The sequence below is a fragment of the Brassica rapa genome, chromosome A02, assembly GCF_000309985.2.
Source record: "Brassica rapa cultivar Chiifu-401-42 chromosome A02, CAAS_Brap_v3.01, whole genome shotgun sequence".
Classification (NCBI taxonomy): domain Eukaryota; kingdom Viridiplantae; phylum Streptophyta; class Magnoliopsida; order Brassicales; family Brassicaceae; genus Brassica; species Brassica rapa.
Window position 1 is genome coordinate 3244552 of NC_024796.2, and position 17106 is coordinate 3261657.

The following is a 17106-nucleotide window of genomic DNA, read 5'->3' on the forward strand; positions in this document are numbered from 1 at the left end:
GGTTTTAGGAAGAAAAGTAGTGCGCGGGTCCCACTATTTTGGAAAAAACTGATAACAAAAATTGTGAAAAATTGATCGGTTTTTGCATGTTTTTTGTATTGTTTGTGGGCTCCACATACACGTGACGGTTCGCGATTAGTTACTTTTTTAATTTTTTTTTAATCAGAAAAAAAAAAAAAAATTAAGAATCCCAAAAACAGATTTACCGATAATCCTGCTCTTAAGTTTCAACCCTATCTAATGGGCCAGTGATACAGACTAGCTAACATGGATAGCGTTAAATCCATGATAACGAACCCCATCATTTCCTCCATCACACATTCAATGTTACCAGCATACAAAGCAATCTCTGTGACAGCCAATTAGTCCAGAATAAACACATTATACCAATGTTCAAACCATACCACCAAACACAAAGATATAGGTCCACACGTAAAACATAGCATTAAAACAACAATTCGAATACAGGAGAAGAGAACCGATTGGTTTAATCATACAACGTACATATCCAACTGGCTCTCGTGAATTATTGAGATAAACAAACTTAACATACTCTCTCGAAACAGATTTATTTGAACTCACAATAACATATGGCTGACATTAGTTAACTCCAGTAGTTGAGGAGAAGGGAGACGATAGATTGACAACGACCTTTATATCTTGATTACTTGTTTTGCGGCTCTGAATCATCCTCAGCTTTCACCGACTTGGACACGAATGTAACCGGTTTATTTTGGTTATCATTTACTCTCAAGTTAAATATATCTGGCCTTGAGTAATGCCCCACCACATCGAAGTATAACTTGGCTCTTGCGATATCGCCAAGATCTAGATAAGAAAAAAAAATGATTGGGTAAAAGGGTTCATAATTTTCTGCACTAAAGCCTAATTAAGATGAAGATCAAATACCAAGATCAGCTGTTATGAGACCCTCTGATTCAAAGTTTGGCCCGGCGAGAATCTTTCCCAATGGGGAAATAATGACACTACCACCCTGGGAGACAATAGCCTCTTCGTGTTGCTCTGGGTACCAGTCGGTGAACAAGTAATCAGCATGGTCAGGAAAATCTTTACGCACGCAGAACTGGCAAGCCGACATCACGAAGCATCCACCCTCGATTGCAATGTGCATCATCGATGATTGCCATTCCTTGGAACCGTCAGCAGTAGGTGCACAATATAATTCAATTCCTGCATGCAGCAGCCCAAAAAAATATTAGGAGTGAGTGTAACATTAAAAGTTAATTAGAAAGGAGATTTTTGGAGAGTCTTAATTACCTTGTCCGTACAAGGAAGTTCTGTAGAGGGGCATCCTATTTTCCCAGCAAATAGCAGCACCGAGTTTGCCAAGGGGAGTGTCATAGACAGGGATGGTTGATCCATCACCGTAACCCCAGATGCAACGTTCGAGAGATGTTGGCATGACTTTACGGTGCTTGCCCAAGAAGCGACCTTCAGAACTGAAGAAAAGGGCTGTGCAATAGAGTGTGTATCCGTCCTTCTCCATCGCTCCCATCACCAAGTACACTTTGTTTTTCCTAGCCATCTCCGCCAGCTTGTCCACTTCAGGTCCTGTAGGTTCATCACAAAACCCCAAACACATGTGCAAAAAAGGGGTGTTATTTTATGACCCAACCATGTGTTCAGTTGAACTATAAAGTCTCACTCCATTTATTCACTTTCCACTTTTGGAAATGAAAGTTAAGATTTGGTTTACTCATTTCTCACACCATTCACCATTAATTTAACAAATATTCCATTCTAAAATTTTCGTAAGCAGAGAAATACACTAGACATTAATTTATATATCAGGTTTTTACGGGCACCTGAATACTAGTAGTATTAAAAATCGATATTCGGATATTTAATTTTTTTTTTGAACATCGGATATTTAATTTTTGGAACCAATCCGTAAGCACATAATACAAGGAACATGATGTATGCTTTGGAAATAAACATTTAAATAAATAATTTATGTATTGGTTTTTTTCTTTTAAAGATGGAAACTGAAAGAAATATAGTAATCCAAAAGATTGGAACCTACCAGGAACCACAATGGCAGAAGCATGATATTTGCGGAAACAGTCACGACCAGCCTCGTTATGAACGCCAACCCCTATGCCGAACCTATATCCACGAGGATAGCCACCGATATACGCCTCGGGGAACACCACCAGCTGCGCTCCGTCGGCCGCCGCCTGCGCAATAAACTCTCCCGCCTTTTCTGCAAACTCAAGTAAACCGTTTGATACTATTTTCCCGGATCTTGCAGGGAAAAAACACTAGAAGAAAGTGTGAGAGTATACCTATAGTTTTGGGAGTATCATTATAGACAGTGGAAGCCTGCACGATGGTAGCTCGAACGATGGTGGATGGGAAATCGCAAGGACCCGGAGTAGTGGCTTTGGGAGCTGTTGCCATTTCTTCAGTACCAGACTTATGACTCTGTAGGTTGGTGATGTTTTTCGAGTTGAGAGAGGCCACATTTATATAGATTTTTTGTTTTTTTTTTACCAACGGTTAATACTAAAGAGAAAAGACTGTTTTTTCATGAAGAGCCGTGCACGTATATAGTATATAAATACAAAATGATTTATGAAATCAATTGTGGACGGTGAACAAAAAAAAATCAATTGTGGACAAAACAATTACAAACAAATGTTTTATTATTTTGTGCTTAATGTACAAAAATCCATCCTTTTATGTTAGGTTTATGTCTGTCATAAATTGATTGGTCAAAAGGGAAGGAATCCATGTAACCAACTAACCAAGCAAAGAAAAATGAATGTATGGACAAAATCCGTTGAAATGAAAATTATAAACTTTAAGAAAAAAATCTATATATATTATTACCAAAAAATATATAAAAAGTTGTTAAAAACCTATATAATACTATTTAATAATTTTTTGGTCGTACAATAAATTAGTCTAACTATACTTCCCATCTTATATCAATCAATGCCACAACCATTTTTTGGTCCCATCAATAATTTTCCACGAAACGATACAATATTATGCCATATTCAAATATTACCTACCAAACAATATCATCCATTGTCAATTTGTATTATATACGTGGTTAAACACAAGCCACCATGTTCCACGTCCAATATACTTTAATCTTTATTAACAAATTATGTTATAAACCTATTATAACCATAAGAGAAGGGTTTAGCCAAAAAAAAACATATTATAACCTTCTTTACATACAATATTTCTTCTCAACTATCCTCTTCATTATGAAGATGAAATAGTTCCATATATGTTGAAAATTCGTATGAACAGTGAGCTATAGTATAGACCATAGATTTTACTATGAACATTGACATTCAATAATAGCATAAAGCTGTTTGATCAAAAAAAATAGCATAAAGCTGTTATATAGACCATAGTAGGTCCGGATATTTCGAGTATCGGTTTTACGATGCAATTTGTGATCAAACACAGAGGTGCAGATGTTGATGTGGCTAGATTTTGTGTGGATTGCACCATTTAGGTGTTGATGTGTTAGTCTAAGCTCTGAACTCATATACTTTGGAGACTAACACTTGTGTTTAATTAATTTATCTTGAATCCTTGATTAGTTCTTAGCTAAAGTTCGAGTATATGTTTCGGTTTGAGGTCGAATTGTTGGGTTTGAAGAGACAGTTCTTTTCATTGTGAGAGGGCTTGTTTTCACTGGGTTAAATTACAACAAAGTCTAGACTGGGTAGCTTAGGATCTATCTTAGTGACTTGAGTGATACTAAATCTTGTTTATAAATGTGGTGAAAACCTTTGTGGTCCAAATCTTTTTTGTAAATGAATAAGTTGATGTTTGAGCAAAAATAAAAAAATAAATAAGCGTCCGGCTCCTCTAAGCTATGGAAGAAAGCTAACCAAGACTCAGAAGGCTAGTATAAACTCTGTTTGCTTTCTGAGATTTAGATATTGTATCATGAAGATATTGTATCATGAAAAGACACTTATCTCAAAGCTTAGTTAGTTGATTAGTATTAGGGATATATATTCTATATTGAGAATTGTAAGGAACATTAAGTAATATATAAATGGTTAGGATCAATCTATTAATCACCAATTGATTTTAAATTGGAAACTCATAATAAACCCGAATCTAACATGGTATCAGAGTCCAGATCCTAAATACCCTAAACTCCTAATTAAAATTAAAATTAACCCTTCCAACGGGTATAAAGGTTGTGTTAAACTCGCTCGATCGAGTATAAATGTCCTAAAGTTCCGAGATTTTTGGCTGATAACAGCCATCATCTCGAGGAGGGATATTAGGGATATATATCCCACATCGGGAATTGTAAGGGACATTAAATAATATATTAAGGGTTAGGGCCAATCCACTAATCACCAATTGGTTTTAAGTTGGAAGCCCATGATAAACCCGAATCTAACAATTAGTCTGAACATTTCTCTCTTTCTTTTGCAGGCAAGAGTTACTTACATTTGTCTTGATTGTGGATTCATATACATTTTACCAAAACCTTTTGATGAAAAGGTGAGTCTGAATCCTTTACTTTTGTCCCAACCATCTCTAGATCTTTTAAGTGAGTTTTCTGGGTATGTTTTCCGGTGGTTTTTGCAGCCGGATCCACAATGTATAGCACCAAAGAAAAGGTTTGTGAGGTATGATATGAACACAGGGAAGGCCATAGGAGGAGGGCTGCCTCATATCGGTGTTAGTGTTGGCTTATTGGCTGGCCTTGGAGCTTTTGGGAGCTCTGCTTGTATACGGTCTTCAGTGACATTTTATAGAACTTGTATAAATCATCTATCAAACAAATCCTTAATTAAGTTTTGTGATTGTTAACCAAAGAACGAACGTTGATGACTTGATGACATCAACTTGAGAATATAATTCAGTTCTTTTGTGTTGGTTCATGGCCTGGGCATAGCTGCATTATCCTTAAATTTTAAAGAATTATTAAAGCATATTTGCATGGTTTTCATCAAAAAAAACACAAACTTTATTAAATTAATCAAAAAAATGTTATGGTCCTATAAATCTCAGATTCAACTATACATGGGTTTCAAAACATACATGAAAAATCTATAAAACAAGCTCTTTGGTCCAGAGGTCTATTAAGCAACAACAACCGAACCGAAATGTATATCAAAACCATAATAATCTTATTAACCGATTGGTTTAGTCGCGATCCTCAAAACCAATAAAGCTAAAGGTTACGAATATGGGCTTGAAAGCAGGCCCATCAAAACCTCGACGGTGTGAGACGCGTACACCTTCCTCCTCCTTTTAGCAGTACCCAAATCACAAACCCAAGACCTAAACTTGCTCACGAAGAAAAAAAAATCGCCGAGTCAGATCTCAATCGCAAACCGTCTCCAATGGCTCTCGAGTGGGTTGTCCTAGGCTACGCAGCCGCCGCCGAAGCGATCATGGTGATCCTCCTAACGATGCCTGGACTCGACGCGCTCCGCAAAGGCTTGATCGCCGTCACGCGCAACCTCCTGAAGCCGTTCCTCTCGATCATCCCCTTCTGCCTCTTCCTCCTCATGGATATCTACTGGAAGTACGAGACTCGTCCCTCCTGCGACGGCGACTCGTGCACCCCTTCCGAGCACCTCCGTCACCAGAAGTCGATCATGAAGTCCCAGAGGAACGCGCTCCTGATCGCGTCGGCGCTTGTGTTCTACTGGATTCTGTATTCCGTTACGAATCTTGTGGTTAGGATCGAGCAGCTTAACCAGAGGGTTGAGAGGCTTAGGAAGAGGGAGTAAAGCGTCGTCGTTTTGGGCTGCGCTGATTTGGTGTTCTTTCTTTTCGATGTTTGCTTTTATCTTGTGGAGATTGTAAGGATCTGTGTTATCTCTTTATGTTCTTATACTTTAGTTCAATCCTCTGTGTTTTTTAGTCTATGGATCTTGTCATAGTTTTCTCACTTGATGATATACTTTGCTCTGTTATCTTGGTTAGTTATGATGAATCTGTTTACGACTATGACTTCCGAATGGTGACTGCGGTTTGAACGGTGCGGTACAAACGGTTCAACTGTGGTGCGGTTTTAACAGTTACAAAAATGTATAGATATATCGTATATGTAGAGATTTTTATTACTGTTAACTGCGGGATGGGGTGGGACGGGGTGGGACGATGGTCACCCTTCGATTCGAAGCGATACTTTCTATTAAAAGATTCGAACTTGTGAAGGAACCATTAATGAACTATAAGATTAGTTTTAAGTTAGATTAGCGTAAGCTAATGAAACTAGTTGCCCCCATGGATCGTTGCTATCTTTTTTGAAATCTTTTGGGTGTTTTAGCAATTTTAAAACGTCTTTGAAAGCTCTATGTTACACATTGAAAGAGTGTTTGATCTTTTCCCTTCTCCATAATCTCAGTATTTGCAGTGATTATAGTTTGATCTTCTTAAAACAGTCTTAGTTTCTAAGTGTTTGTTTGTGTGTGCAAACGCAAAGTTTTAGTTTTTGTTAAACGCCTAAACATAATTGCATTTGCAGGATTTAGCCCATAGTCTCGATTGGTTTTACTCGTAATTATAATTAAACTATGATTAACCAGTTCTCCTAGTTTCTTTTTTTGGTTCTTTCAAGTTCGAAATAATGGATTACAGAATGAGAAAACGGCAATATCACCTCTCCCTAATGCTTTTTCTGACAGCTAATAACGGAATCAAAGTACTTCCCATGAACATTCTTGCAAGAAGCAGACACCTTGTGACCTGATTTAGCCGAAACGATATTCACATGGTCCATCACAATATCCACACATCCCAAGTTCGCATCGCAGTTCATTGTGATGGCTTCACTACTCGCGGATGAACCTTGTATTCTACTGTAACGCACATCGCTCACTCTCACGCCTCTGCCATTGCCAGAACCAGACTCGGTCTGGTACAAGCGATTTACATGACAGCTTTGGTGGTTACTGTATTCAAAGCTTACGTCTCCGTTCTTGCCCTGGTCGTGGTAGTTCTGTTCGATGATTATAGGGTTCTCTGAAGCCACCATTTTAATATCCTCAAATGAGATTTTCCGAGCGAATCCTAATCCATTCTACAATACATTCCCACACACAAGAACAGAAAAAAAAGAGTCAGTTTAATTAAGGTACATGCTGAATAAGATTTTGATGAAATGGACAAACCTGGAATGTCTTGATCCGGACACCGTTCTTTGTGTTTGACAAAGTACAGTTCTTTACTCTCACCTCTTCAACGGCTGAAAAATGTCCATTTTGTCCAAGGCTTCCTACGCTATAGTATACCAAATTATATTTATAAGATATAGTAACATACTCAACAAGAGATTAATAATATACCAAATTATATTTTACGATGATTGTTCTTGAATCATGAATCTAGCTAGGAATAATCACCTGATGCCATGACCGGGGCCGCAAAAAATGCCGGTTATGTTGATATAAGATGAACCTCCGTTAATGGCAATGCAGTCATCCCCAGTGGCAATCACAGAGTCACGTATGTCGACTCCTCTACAGTTTGATATGTCTATACCATCCGTATTAGGACTATCACCAGGCGCAGTCATGTTTAGACCCGAGAGGCTGATGTTCTCTGAGCAGCTTAGACTTATGTGGTTACGAGGACTGTTCAAGTGATGGAGATTAGAGATGTGAAGACCATTACAGTTGTTGAAATGCATTGCCTAAGAATAAAGAAACGAAAGCAACTTATATTAATAAATGGTTCGATTATAGTTTACATTTTATGAGTTTAAGGATCTTGCAATACTTACTGTGGGACGATGCTGAACGTTTCTCCACCACACAGAACCACGGCCGTTGATGGTGCCGCCTCCGGTGATAGCTAGGCCGTATATACTATCAAAACTTATCCATGCAGGGTAGTTTCCCGCATGCCAAGTGTAACCCGGCGCAACAAGATTGCCTCTTATCTAATGTAAATAAATCACCAAATAAATAGATATTGGTTCGAGTTATGGTTTTATAAGCTATAAATTGATTAATGTTAATATCATTTTTTGTTGGTCAGTCAGGGCTAATTAAATACAACTTCAGTTGGATTTTTTTATGTAACTTAAATTTAAGAAAGTGTATGTGTATATACCAAAAAGGTGATGGAGGAAGACTTGCAGGGACCTTCGAATGTAAGAGGCTTAAGCATGAACGTTTTTCCTAGAGGCACTACAAAATTTGTCTTCCCTCTACTTCCTCCCTTACATACAGCTTTCCACGCCTTAAGAAATGCCTGAAATATATTTATACATATCATACAAAATTATATTAAAGTAAGATAATATATATATGCATAAATCTATGCAAAATAATGATATATATATATATATATACCTTAGTATCATCAGCCTTCCCATCGCCAACAGCTCCGAAGCTAGTGACACTTATGAATCCATGGCGTTTCAGTCCATTATTACCATTATGAGCTTTTCTTTCTAAGCAGAAACCTAATTTGCTTATTTGAATAAGCAAGCATAAAAAGACGAAGAACAACAAAGATTTGTTCATCTTTGCACGACCAGAAAACTTGATGATGATGATATATATTTCAAGGAGAATAGCGTGCCGATATATTTGTATAAAGAAAGGTGGTTAATTGATAGATATTGCGTCTGATTATTGTGTTTTTTTTTTCAGTTTTTGGCAAGAGATTATATAGCTTCTCATCAATTTTCTGTGTTGTAAAACTGAAACTGATCATTCGGAATATAAAATAGATAATATTGAGATATCTATATTTAACTATATGGAACTAGGTGTTTACTTGCCCCATTTGTAGTAATAAATCTTTTAAATTTAAATTATATATTTTTTTAAAAAATTTATTATTTTAGATTTTATTATTTTCTTACCAATAATTTAATATAATTTTGATTTACTTAAACCTACAATTAAGATAAAATAAACAATTTTGATATATATATGTATAAAATTATATTTTAAAATAATAATTTTTGATAGATTTTTATCTTTTGGGATAAAATATAGGACATCAACCTGTACATAATTAATAAAATAATTTGATATAAAAGTTGTATAATTATCAAAAAGTACAACTAAATAGTATTTAAAAATTTGTAGATATATATAAAAATCTAATGATATTATGATTAAAATTTTATAATTATATAAAATATAAATAAATAATATTTCAAAATTTCAAAATATTATTATATTTATACTATTATATTATTTAATGTCATATTTAAATAGATTTACTTTAATGATGATGTATAAATTACTATTATATTTTTAAAATTTTACCAAAAATATAAATAAGCATTAATTACACATATCATCATTTTATCATGTAACATTTATTTAGTCAAAATAATTGTAGAGATGAAATCTGTCAAAATCACTTTGCAAATAATGTCTATTGAATAGTTCAAGATTTTAGCGAAAGAAAAACTATATGGAATATACAAAATGTGAAAGAGATCAACTTTACAGTATATTAATTATATTTACTGAAGGTGATGTTTTACTTATATGAGTTGATTCTTTTACGTTTCGATATAACTACATGACTGATTATTGGAAGGAATGATTTTATGGATCCGTCTATAAATAGAAATAGATTCATTATTGGAGAGAAATTAATTGGGTTTGTTAAGCTATGAAGTCTCGGGCCCTACGACGTTACTCTCTCTAGGCCGAAGAATAAAAATGTTGATCAAACAGTGGGACCATCTAAATAAATATGTTTGAGCTGGGCCCATAAAATCACACGTAACCTTGTAACACTGTCGAATACAAGACGTCGGTGCTGGAAAACGGAAGAAGAGAGAAGATACCGAAAATGGCCCTTATTACGCGTGGATAAGTGGAGGCCAAAACTAAAGAAAGTAAGTGCGGTTGTGTCTAATGGGTTTGTCACCAACTTTATTCTTTCTTACAGAACGAACACACTTATAATATTATTGGAAGAAAAGGAAAGGAGAAGGAAAGAAGAGATGGAGAAGAGAAAGGTAGTGATGTGTGGTGTGTTATCTCTTCTGGGTTTATTATCAGCTCTTACTGCCTTTGCTGCTGAAGCTACCAAAGTCAAGGTTTATCTCACTCTCTCTCTGCTATTCTTCTTGTTGAATCAATACTTGTATGGTTTCTGTTTTATTGTTTCTGCTTTGTAGTGAAATTTGGTATTTTCTCATGATTTTGGGTATGCACTAATCAATCCATGGTTGCTGAAAATGTAATTTAAAAAAAAAAACAATAGTTCCAATTTCTGTGGAACAGATTTTTAAAAGGTGACTTTAGTTGTGCGGTTTTTTTTTTTTTGGAATGCGTGGGGTGTTTAAAAATGAAAACTTCAGTCTCTGATATATTTTTTTTTAATTATGAAGTTCACTGGAACTCTTTGATTTGGGATCTTTTCCAGGGAACATTGTTGATTTTTGGTAAAGAAGCAGAAAAAGACATGATAAGCTCTGTTTTTTAAGTTTTATTTTGTTCTGTCCTCTTGGTATATATTTCTAGTAATAGCATAAGTATTCATATCTCTAGTATATCTATCTGGTAATAGCATAAGTACTCATATCTGTAATGTCCTATTTTTACATCTGGTAATAGCATAAGTATTCATATCTCTAATGTCATGTTGGTATATCTTGTAATAGCATAAGTACTCATATCTCTCTAATATAAAGTACTCTCCAACTTAAATCACATTTCTCTTGAACTAATTTGTCTGCATTTTTATAGGCTCTCATGGTTTACTCTGCTATTATAAGCCTTTATACTCGTCTTTAAAAGTTTTTTTTTCCTCTTTAATCAACACAGAAATCTCAGGCCAATGTTACCACCTCTGGTTCACTCACACGATGCTCTTATCACAGAAGCCCTGCTTACAATCTAGGCTTCGCGTCAGCTGTCTTTCTAATGATGGCTCAGATCATCGCCAGCGTTGGAAGCGGTTGTTTCTGTTGTAGAAAAGGTCCTGCTCCTTCAAGATCCAAGTGGATCATCTCCTTAATCTGCTTCATTGTCTCCTGGTAACTCTCACTCTTTAACTTTATTTTTTTTGCAGTAAATTCCCTAGTTATAATGTCTGCTTACAAATGATGTTCTTCATGTTACGTTTAGGTTCACTTTTGTGATAGCTTTCCTCGTGCTTCTATCTGGAGCTGCACTAAACGATGAACACGCCGAGGAGGCAGCGTTTCCGGATGCCTACTTCTGCTACACTGTCGGTACTGGCGTTTTCTCTACCGGTTCTGTGCTGTCGCTTGTCACTATTGCGCTCGGGATTGTTTACTATCTATGTTTGAATTCGAGTAACCAAAACGTTGGTGTCACAAGGACGGTGGCTAACCAAGGAGGAGGAATAGCAATGGGACAGCCTCAGATTCCAGAGAGAGGAGAAGATCCTGTCTTTGTTCATGAAGATACTTACATGAGAAGACAGTTCACTTAAATTCCAGAACAGGGCCTACTTGGGATACACGTTAGGTTTAGGATGATATATTTAGATTAAAAAGAAGGCTTTGTCTGATTTTTACCCCATTTTGTATCTTTCTGATTTTTTTTTTTGTATATCATCTCCAACTTATTTCTATATTTGTCTTTATAATAGTAGTTAGATGCCATGTTCGAAACTTTGTCGGACGGTCGGTCCGGACCTAGCGACTTAAGACTACATCATCCCATTTCTATTTTTTCCTCAAAAATATAGATTGATATTTTTCTTCTATATTTTTAGTATATATTTAGAAATTTCTATTTTTAAAAAACACATTGGGTTAAATGAAATTTCTATTATAGAATTTTTTATTTTAGAAAAAAAACTGAAAAATACATTGGAGATTGTCTGCTTACTTACCAGACTTGGTAGTTAGTAATATAACCACCGGTCCGATCAAATACTGTATTTGTTATCGGAATTTTTATTTTATTTAAAATTTTATAGAGATTTGAATGATATCCACGGTTAGTGGAACACCCACCACATGCTCTACCAACCAACCAGTCACAACAACAACCAGCTCTTATAAATGTCTCGAGTCTATTACACATCTACTCTCACTTCTTCTCATATATGTTATTAACATTAATAAAAACGTTGTTACAAAGTTAGTTGTACCAAAAAACTATAATGGTTGTGAAACTATACGGTCTGGTAACTGCAGCTTGTCCACAAAGAGTCTTGCTTTGTTTTTTGGAGAAAGAAATTGAGTTTGAGATTGTTCATGTCGACCTTGATACATTAGAGCAGAAGAAACCAGAACATCTTCTTCGTCAGGTAAAATATTTTATAGTTTTCTAACTAGAGAAATTAATCATGTGATTATTATAATCCTTAGTATAACTATTGTTTATTTTTGGTAGCCATTTGGTCAAGTCCCAGCCATAGAAGATGGAGATTTCAAGCTATTCGGTAACCATTCTAGTTTTATAAACATTTTTTTGTTAAGCATTGTTTTCTAATCATTTATGTATTGTGTTTTGAAGAATCTAGAGCCATTGCGAGATACTATGCGACCAAATACTCCAACCAAGGCACGAACCTTTTGGGCAAGTCACTAGAGCACCGAGCCATCGTGGACCAGTGGGCCGACGTGGAGACCCATTACTTTAACGTTCTGGCGTTCCCCATTGTGCTTAACCTAGTCATCAAGCCCAGGTTAGGCGAAGAATGTGACGCCGTTTTGGTCGAGGAGCTCAAGGCGAAGCTAGGGGTGGTCTTGGACATATACGAGAATCGGCTTGCGTCGAACCGGTTTTTGGCTGGTGATGAATTCACTATGGCTGATTTGACGCACATGCCAGCGATGGGATACTTGATGCGTACCGATGTAAACCAGATGGTTAAGGCTCGAGTGAATATGAACCGATGGTGGGAAGAGCTTACCGCTAGACCGGCTTGGAAGAAGCTTATGAAGATGGCTGGTTTTGAAGCTTGAGTTTATAACAATCCAAACCAACTACGCGTTTCATACTTTCTGTTTAATCTGTCTGTCTGAGTTTTGTACATTACAATAATTAAATCAATTTGCTTTTGAAGATTTTAATTCATCAATTAATTTTTAAAAAAACATGAGCCAAGCCCCCATGAATCTATATGTTCCTGTCTTTCTAATTTAATAACTTATTTTCATGTCGGTGATTTTACTAAGGATTCATTAATTATTTTAATCAGAAAATTGTAAGTTTCAAATTTCGTAAAATATATTATGTAAATTAATAAAAAGATGCTTACAAAAACCTAAATCCCATAAAGTGTTTCAAAAAGTATAGTCAAATGTTAATCTTCTACAACATAGAATTGTCGGTTATATAATCGTTTGTAATATTTTAATAGTTTGTAATAACATAATTTAAAAAAAACTTCATATCCACCAACCAAAATATTCCTATTTCTTCATTACCCAAGAGAAATAAAAGAAAAGTAATTTACTTTTTCTTTACATGGAGAAAAATAATTAAACATCATAAAAAATTATTTCCCCCCATTATATGTAAATATTAGTTAACTTAACATCATAAATTCGACCCTATGTTTTTACTTATATCACAAAAACCCTCTTAGGTTGATCCTCTTGCTTCTCTATCATTTATCTTGAACTTGAAGCCTTTAGTATTGATTTAGCATAAGCTAATGGGAGAGCTGCAATCTTCTTGGCTTTCCCAACATAAGCTCTCTTTGTAAAGTTGTTGTAATCATTCGCTTCAATCTCGTCCAATATCCTCCTGTACAATAGGAGCGAGGCCCACACCTGAAAAAAAAATCAAACAGCAAAGTCTTTCAGGGTTAAATCGATCGAAAACAAAGTTCTGGGGGAAAAGTGAAAAATAAACAAACTTGTATTGAGACACTTACCGGCCATCTGCTAGCTGCGTCTAGCTCAGTAACACCTTTCTCAGCTTCATCAAAGAACATTCTTGCTCGCTTAAGCTGCATTTTCATGAAGTTTCTCCATTTATCAGTGACTTTTCCAGCGAATATGTCTTCATCTGAGAGACCAGCCTGAGCTAGTTCATCTTGCGGCAGATAAACTCTTCCTCTTCTCGCACTAAAAGAGAGAGCAAAACCAGTTCAAGAATGAGACACGAATCAAGAAACAGGTTGTGAATCTTGAGAGTATAGAAAAAGGAAGACTCACTCTTCGCCAACGTCTCTGAGTATGTTGGTAAGCTGATTAGCTATACCAAGGGCCAAGGCAGCGTTGTAAACACTCTCGGTCGTTGCTTTGGACTTGGGATCGATCCCCATAACCGGAACGCTCATCAGACCTACGGTTCCGGCTACATAGTAGCAGTAAAGGTAGAGATCATCAAAGTTCGTGTATCTAGACTTCCTCAGATCCATTCTCATTCCTTCTACCATGTCTCTAAATGGCTGCAAGACAAATAAAAACATTAGAACAAATCTTTATGAGGTGTGTGACCTTTGAAATGATGAAGAGAGAGGCTGACCTGAATATCTACAGGGTATCTAGCAACTGTGTCAGCTAAAGCAGCGTCAAGCATATCGAAAGGACGGCCACGGAAGAGATCTTCTAACCTTGCTTCCCATCTATCCAACGCCATGGGAGTTATGTGTGACGCATTAGGCCCATCTACGAGCTCATCAGTTCTTCTACACCAAACTGCACACAAAGAAAGAGAGTATAATCAACAAACCAAGAACAACCAAACATAAAAGTAAACAACGGTCATGAGCTAACATTCTTCAGCATGAGTAATCTTCAGTGTTTAAGATAATTGGGCCTTAAAAGCCCATTGAAAACCCATATTAGTAACTAAGCTAATTCATTATCTTTGGGTCTTAAATCTTAAAAGGGTACCAAACTTGGATGCTTAGAGCACCCGCAATGGTGTTATTCTAAGTGGAGTCCTTAGAAAAAGTGTATTTTGATTTTTTAAGTATTATTATTTATTTTTTATTTTTTAGATAAAAAATATAAATATCAACCAATTGCTGGTCGCCACATGTCGTTGGGACCCGCAAATAGTGCAAGGATTCACTAAGAAAGAGTCCTTATTTAAGAATTTTAAGGATTGAATCCTTAGCTTTTGGTGGGGTCTATCGATTATTTAATTATTTTTTCTCTAAGAATTTACCCTTAAGGATTCCCATTGCGGGTGCTCTTAGTACTTCAAGGTAACACACAAACCAACTAGAGAAGTATTATGTTACATGAGTGCAAGTTTCAATGTCTTGGGATTAGATATAAACTTCATTTTCAATGTACTTTGAGCATCATTTAGAATTCAAATCAATGATGACAATGCAGATATATACTCTAAAACAGTAGTAGTAACTCACCATAGATAGCCCAAATGGCCTTTCGCCTCTCAGGTGTCATAAGCAAAGTTCCTACAGCAAAAACCATAAGAACACTCAGAAAACAAACGAACAGTGATCCACTACATGCCAAAAGCCAATGAAGAGGAGGAGAAGAAGAAGATGCTAACCGAGATAAAACGTTTTAGCATATTCAGCGCAAACTTCGCCGCAACGATCGTAAGCTTCACCCAACAAACTCAAACTCCCAGTAGTAGTCCCAGGAAGAACAATATCTTGTGGCTTCTTCACATCATCAAGGTCCCTAAGCTGTTTGTTCACCAAAGCTGCTTGTTTCAACACGACATTGTAAACCTTCTCTTCAGATGAGAGGGTTATCTCTCCTGCGGCAGGACTTGCTACTAAGCTTGAAGACACAACACTACTTCTTCCCCTTCTGCAGCTCATTACAGAAGAAGAAGAACTCCTCTTGCCAGTGTTGAGTCTCTGATTCAGACAAGGAGAAAGCAATCTAGAAGACTCTAGAACCCTTACCAACCCAGAATTGGTCATTGAGTCTGGATTTGGAGAAGAGGGAGCAACCCATAACACTGCTACAGAAGACATACTCAAAGTTCTTGACAGAGAGATGGAAAGATCCAAACTTTGCGGTGAAACTCAGATTTTGATTTTGGATCAAACTGGTAAAGATGAATGCTTTCCTGCAAAATGGATTAATACAACAAAAAAAAACGAGTTGATGAGAATTCGAGATCTCTGATTCTCTATAAAAATGCGAGAAAAGACTCAATCTCTACCAAATAGACAAAGAGGTAACGGGAAGATGTTTCAAAAGCAAAATGAACATACTTTCAGAACAGTAGAAACATAGTACGAGAGAGTAACCTTAATTAAAACACAAGTGATGGAAGCAAAATCATACCTTTTGGTCTCTCTAAGAAGGAGGAGGAGGAGAAAAGAACCGGAAGTTTTCGAGACGTTTGTATTACAACGCTTACTGTAATATAAGTATAACACACTACACTAGACACACAAGTAGAAGATGTGTCTTCTTCCTCTATCTCACAAACAATCTCACCCACTCAAATCTCTTCTTCTTCTTTTCCCTCTCTGTCTTTTTTTTTTTCTTTCTTTGTGGATTTAATGAGAAGCTAGAATAAATACAAAAGTTTAAAGTGTCTCCGAGTCTATCGAGTGACTCCTGTCATGTGTATCAAACATTTATTGTTTTCATAGAAAGATCCCGATTTAAATCTTCCATAAGCTTTTTAATCCCTTTTCTCCATTTTGGCCAGATTTGTTTCCATTATTTAATTGATTTTTGATTTTTTTTTAAACTGTTACTATTCCATACTGTATTTGACTAATTATTTGACTGTATAATCTATAATTCTATATTAGGAGCTCTGTAATTGATATTTCAGTTATTCATATCTATACTATTAAAGCAGGATCCTATTGTCATAATTACCTTAGGGGCATGTTTCTTTCACTAACATTGCATGTTTCATTAAGGGCAATTAAGTAATATTAATAACAAATTTATATTGGGTCATTATTTTTGGATCCAGCCCAAATCAAATCTCTCTTGGGCCATTTGGGCCTATTAAAAAATCAGATTCAATTCTCACTTTTTTTTTCTTTTGGGTCATTGAGTCTAACTTCAAATAATTTTTTTCAACTATTCTTAATTATTATTTTTTTCTTTTCTTAATATAATTTAAGCATTCATAAAAATAATTGAATTATTTTATTGAAAAGTATAAATCTTTATTAATAGTATATAATTTTTTAATTAAAATATTAACCCCATAATAAAATTAATTTATCAGAGTTATACCAACTTAATTTATTAAAAAAATAAAGTTTAAT

The 17106-nt window shown here is 35.7% G+C and overlaps 6 protein-coding genes across 8 annotated transcripts; 3 read left to right on the forward strand and 3 right to left on the reverse strand.

Annotated features, from left to right (window-relative positions):
- Window positions 1–422: 422 nt before the first annotated feature.
- NIT-T1 (nitrilase 2-like) lies at window positions 423–2460 on the reverse strand. The gene is given in 5 exon segments (NM_001301954.1): window positions 423–828; window positions 910–1191; window positions 1279–1572; window positions 2045–2224; window positions 2307–2460. Coding segments are annotated over 5 exon segments (1035 nt in total). The 5' UTR covers window positions 2422–2460; the 3' UTR covers window positions 423–664.
- Window positions 2461–5272: 2812 nt separating this feature from the next.
- LOC103851086 lies at window positions 5273–5970 on the forward strand. Its single transcript, XM_009127919.3, has one exon. It carries the CDS (start codon window positions 5358–5360, stop codon window positions 5748–5750), a length of 393 nt encoding a protein of 130 aa, XP_009126167.1. The 5' UTR covers window positions 5273–5357; the 3' UTR covers window positions 5751–5970.
- Window positions 5873–8886, reverse strand: LOC103851087 (probable polygalacturonase At3g15720). Its single transcript, XM_009127920.3, has 6 exons — window positions 8322–8886; window positions 8080–8220; window positions 7748–7906; window positions 7368–7657; window positions 7137–7245; window positions 5873–7045 (listed from the first exon to the last, which is right to left on the reverse strand). The coding sequence occupies exons 1-6, from the start codon at window positions 8493–8495 to the stop codon at window positions 6632–6634; spliced, it is 1287 nt and encodes a 428-aa protein (XP_009126168.1). The 5' UTR covers window positions 8496–8886; the 3' UTR covers window positions 5873–6631.
- A 293-nt stretch (window positions 8887–9179) lies between these two features.
- LOC103851088 lies at window positions 9180–11630 on the forward strand. 3 transcript variants are annotated; one of them, XM_033285594.1, is made up of 4 exons: window positions 9180–9835; window positions 9923–10039; window positions 10770–10981; window positions 11073–11403. In XM_033285594.1, exons 2-4 carry the CDS (start codon window positions 9944–9946, stop codon window positions 11401–11403), a joined length of 639 nt encoding a protein of 212 aa, XP_033141485.1. In that variant the 5' UTR covers window positions 9180–9835; window positions 9923–9943. The 3 variants fall into 3 exon arrangements, with proteins under 3 accessions (XP_033141485.1, XP_009126169.1, XP_033141486.1); XM_009127921.3 differs by having other exon boundaries at window positions 9784–10039; window positions 11073–11630; XM_033285595.1 differs by lacking the exon at window positions 9180–9835 and having other exon boundaries at window positions 9843–10033; window positions 11073–11630.
- Window positions 11631–11839: 209 nt separating this feature from the next.
- On the forward strand, window positions 11840–13001 carry LOC103851089 (glutathione S-transferase F12). The gene is made up of 3 exons (XM_009127922.3): window positions 11840–12228; window positions 12315–12363; window positions 12438–13001. The coding sequence occupies exons 1-3, from the start codon at window positions 12082–12084 to the stop codon at window positions 12887–12889; spliced, it is 648 nt and encodes a 215-aa protein (XP_009126170.1). The 5' UTR covers window positions 11840–12081; the 3' UTR covers window positions 12890–13001.
- Window positions 13002–13299: 298 nt separating this feature from the next.
- On the reverse strand, window positions 13300–16415 carry LOC103851090 (phytoene synthase, chloroplastic). The gene is made up of 7 exons (XM_009127923.3): window positions 16157–16415; window positions 15405–15935; window positions 15256–15306; window positions 14403–14575; window positions 14090–14325; window positions 13807–13999; window positions 13300–13702 (listed from the first exon to the last, which is right to left on the reverse strand). Exons 2-7 carry the CDS (start codon window positions 15838–15840, stop codon window positions 13541–13543), a joined length of 1251 nt encoding a protein of 416 aa, XP_009126171.1. The 5' UTR covers window positions 15841–15935; window positions 16157–16415; the 3' UTR covers window positions 13300–13540.
- Between the last annotated feature and the right edge of the window lie 691 nt (window positions 16416–17106).

Coding starts and splice junctions, on each gene's coding strand:
- LOC103851089 (XM_009127922.3), top strand. CDS start 12,082: ATGGTTGTGAAACTATACGGTCTGGTAACTGCAGCTTGTCCACAAAGA. Junction 12,229..12,314: donor CAGAACATCTTCTTCGTCAG/GTAAAATATTTT, acceptor TATTTTTGGTAG/CCATTTGGTCAAGTCCCAGC. Junction 12,364..12,437: donor TGGAGATTTCAAGCTATTCG/GTAACCATTCTA, acceptor TGTGTTTTGAAG/AATCTAGAGCCATTGCGAGA.
- LOC103851086 (XM_009127919.3), top strand. CDS start 5,358: ATGGCTCTCGAGTGGGTTGTCCTAGGCTACGCAGCCGCCGCCGAAGCG.
- LOC103851088 (XM_033285594.1), top strand. CDS start 9,944: ATGGAGAAGAGAAAGGTAGTGATGTGTGGTGTGTTATCTCTTCTGGGT. Junction 10,040..10,769: donor CTGAAGCTACCAAAGTCAAG/GTTTATCTCACT, acceptor TAATCAACACAG/AAATCTCAGGCCAATGTTAC. Junction 10,982..11,072: donor ATCTGCTTCATTGTCTCCTG/GTAACTCTCACT, acceptor TGTTACGTTTAG/GTTCACTTTTGTGATAGCTT.
- LOC103851087 (XM_009127920.3), bottom strand. CDS start 8,495: ATGAACAAATCTTTGTTGTTCTTCGTCTTTTTATGCTTGCTTATTCAA. Junction 8,221..8,321: donor GGAAGGCTGATGATACTAAG/GTATATATATAT, acceptor AATATATTTCAG/GCATTTCTTAAGGCGTGGAA. Junction 7,658..7,747: donor ACGTTCAGCATCGTCCCACA/GTAAGTATTGCA, acceptor CTTTATTCTTAG/GCAATGCATTTCAACAACTG.
- LOC103851090 (XM_009127923.3), bottom strand. CDS start 15,840: ATGTCTTCTGTAGCAGTGTTATGGGTTGCTCCCTCTTCTCCAAATCCA. Junction 15,307..15,404: donor TGCTAAAACGTTTTATCTCG/GTTAGCATCTTC, acceptor TTTTTGCTGTAG/GAACTTTGCTTATGACACCT. Junction 14,326..14,402: donor GATACCCTGTAGATATTCAG/GTCAGCCTCTCT, acceptor TTTGTCTTGCAG/CCATTTAGAGACATGGTAGA.